The sequence below is a fragment of the Eimeria mitis genome, genomic scaffold, assembly GCF_000499745.2.
Source record: "Eimeria mitis Houghton genomic scaffold, Emh_scaff1920, whole genome shotgun sequence".
NCBI lineage: Eukaryota > Apicomplexa > Conoidasida > Eucoccidiorida > Eimeriidae > Eimeria > Eimeria mitis.
This window is the reverse complement of record NW_013570242.1, coordinates 8221-9253: the sequence shown is the minus strand read 5'-3', so window position 1 is coordinate 9253 and position 1033 is coordinate 8221. Positions and strand designations below refer to the sequence as shown.

The 1033-nt window shown below is 40.5% G+C and overlaps 1 protein-coding gene across 1 annotated transcript in view; it reads left to right on the top strand.

The window, feature by feature from the left end:
- Window positions 1–399: 399 nt before the first annotated feature.
- EMH_0045890 (protein transport protein Sec23, putative) overlaps window positions 400–1033 on the top strand; it is a gene marked incomplete at both ends in the record, with an annotated part of 7810 nt that continues 7176 nt past the window's right edge. Inside the window, 2 exons of the mRNA XM_013496113.1 lie at window positions 400–429; window positions 478–678. Coding sequence (XP_013351567.1) covers window positions 400–429; window positions 478–678 — 231 coding nt within the window. The remainder of the gene's footprint in view (window positions 430–477; window positions 679–1033) is intronic.

Genomic DNA, 1033 nt, shown 5'->3' with positions numbered 1-1033 from the left:
TTTTTTTTTTTTTTTTTTTTTTTTTTTTCTCGTTTTCTCCTCTGCTTATATTATAGTTTATTGGGTTTGTTGTTTGTATTGCTTTTTCTTTTAATTCCTTTGAGTGGTTGTTGGGTGTATTGTGTATTTGTCTATTGCTGCCTCTTCCCTCTGGCTCCGTGCTGGTCTCTTGGGGGTTCTGAGCATTGCTGTTAGCATTGTTTCTCTCTTCGTTTTTTGTGTCGCCGTCAGTAGTATATTTTGTGTATACATTTATACTATCATCTTGTATTTGTTTGTTGCACTTTAGCGTATTCACCTATTGCATGTACAGTAAAACTTTTTTCAGTTTGTTCTTATTAAACACGTATATATTTGTTTCTCTTTTCTTTGTCTATATATTTCGATTGTATTTGGTTGATGGTGCGCACAGCTGAGACAGAAGTGAAGGTAACCAGCGAAAAAAAAAAATTTTTTTTGTTGTGTTGTTTCCTACAGAACTTGCCTGCGGAGCTGCTGTACCCGACAATAGAATACATATTGCCGCCAAGCTTATCTTTACCCAGCAGTGCAGCAGCAGCAGCAGCAGCAGCAACAGCAGCAGGCACACAGTTGCTGCCGCCACCTCTATTTGTGTTGGTGCTTGACACTTGCATTATAGAAGAAGAAGTTGAACAGCTCAAGGACTCGTTGCTGCAGGTGCTGCTGCAGCTGTTGTTGCTGCTATTCCTGCTGTGCTGCTGCTGGCGGCGTGTGCATGTTTGTTTGTGTATATATGTATTCCGTGTTGCTGTCTTATATAGATTTGGGGCTGTCGTCTTCATCCTCTGTTTTGCATGCTGCCTCGTGTATTTGTTTTGCTGTATAGACACTGATGTGCATGCACTCGTTCAGCTGCTCTTACATTCCCCTCCATCGCATGTTTTGTTTGTTATTATTTTCTTTTTAGTTCATCGCAAAGCCTGCGCTGCTGTTTCTTAAGCGGGTACTCTTTACCTTCTCATATATACTGCTTTCTATCTGTGTTCTGGGTTTATGCGTAGTGTATGGGTTA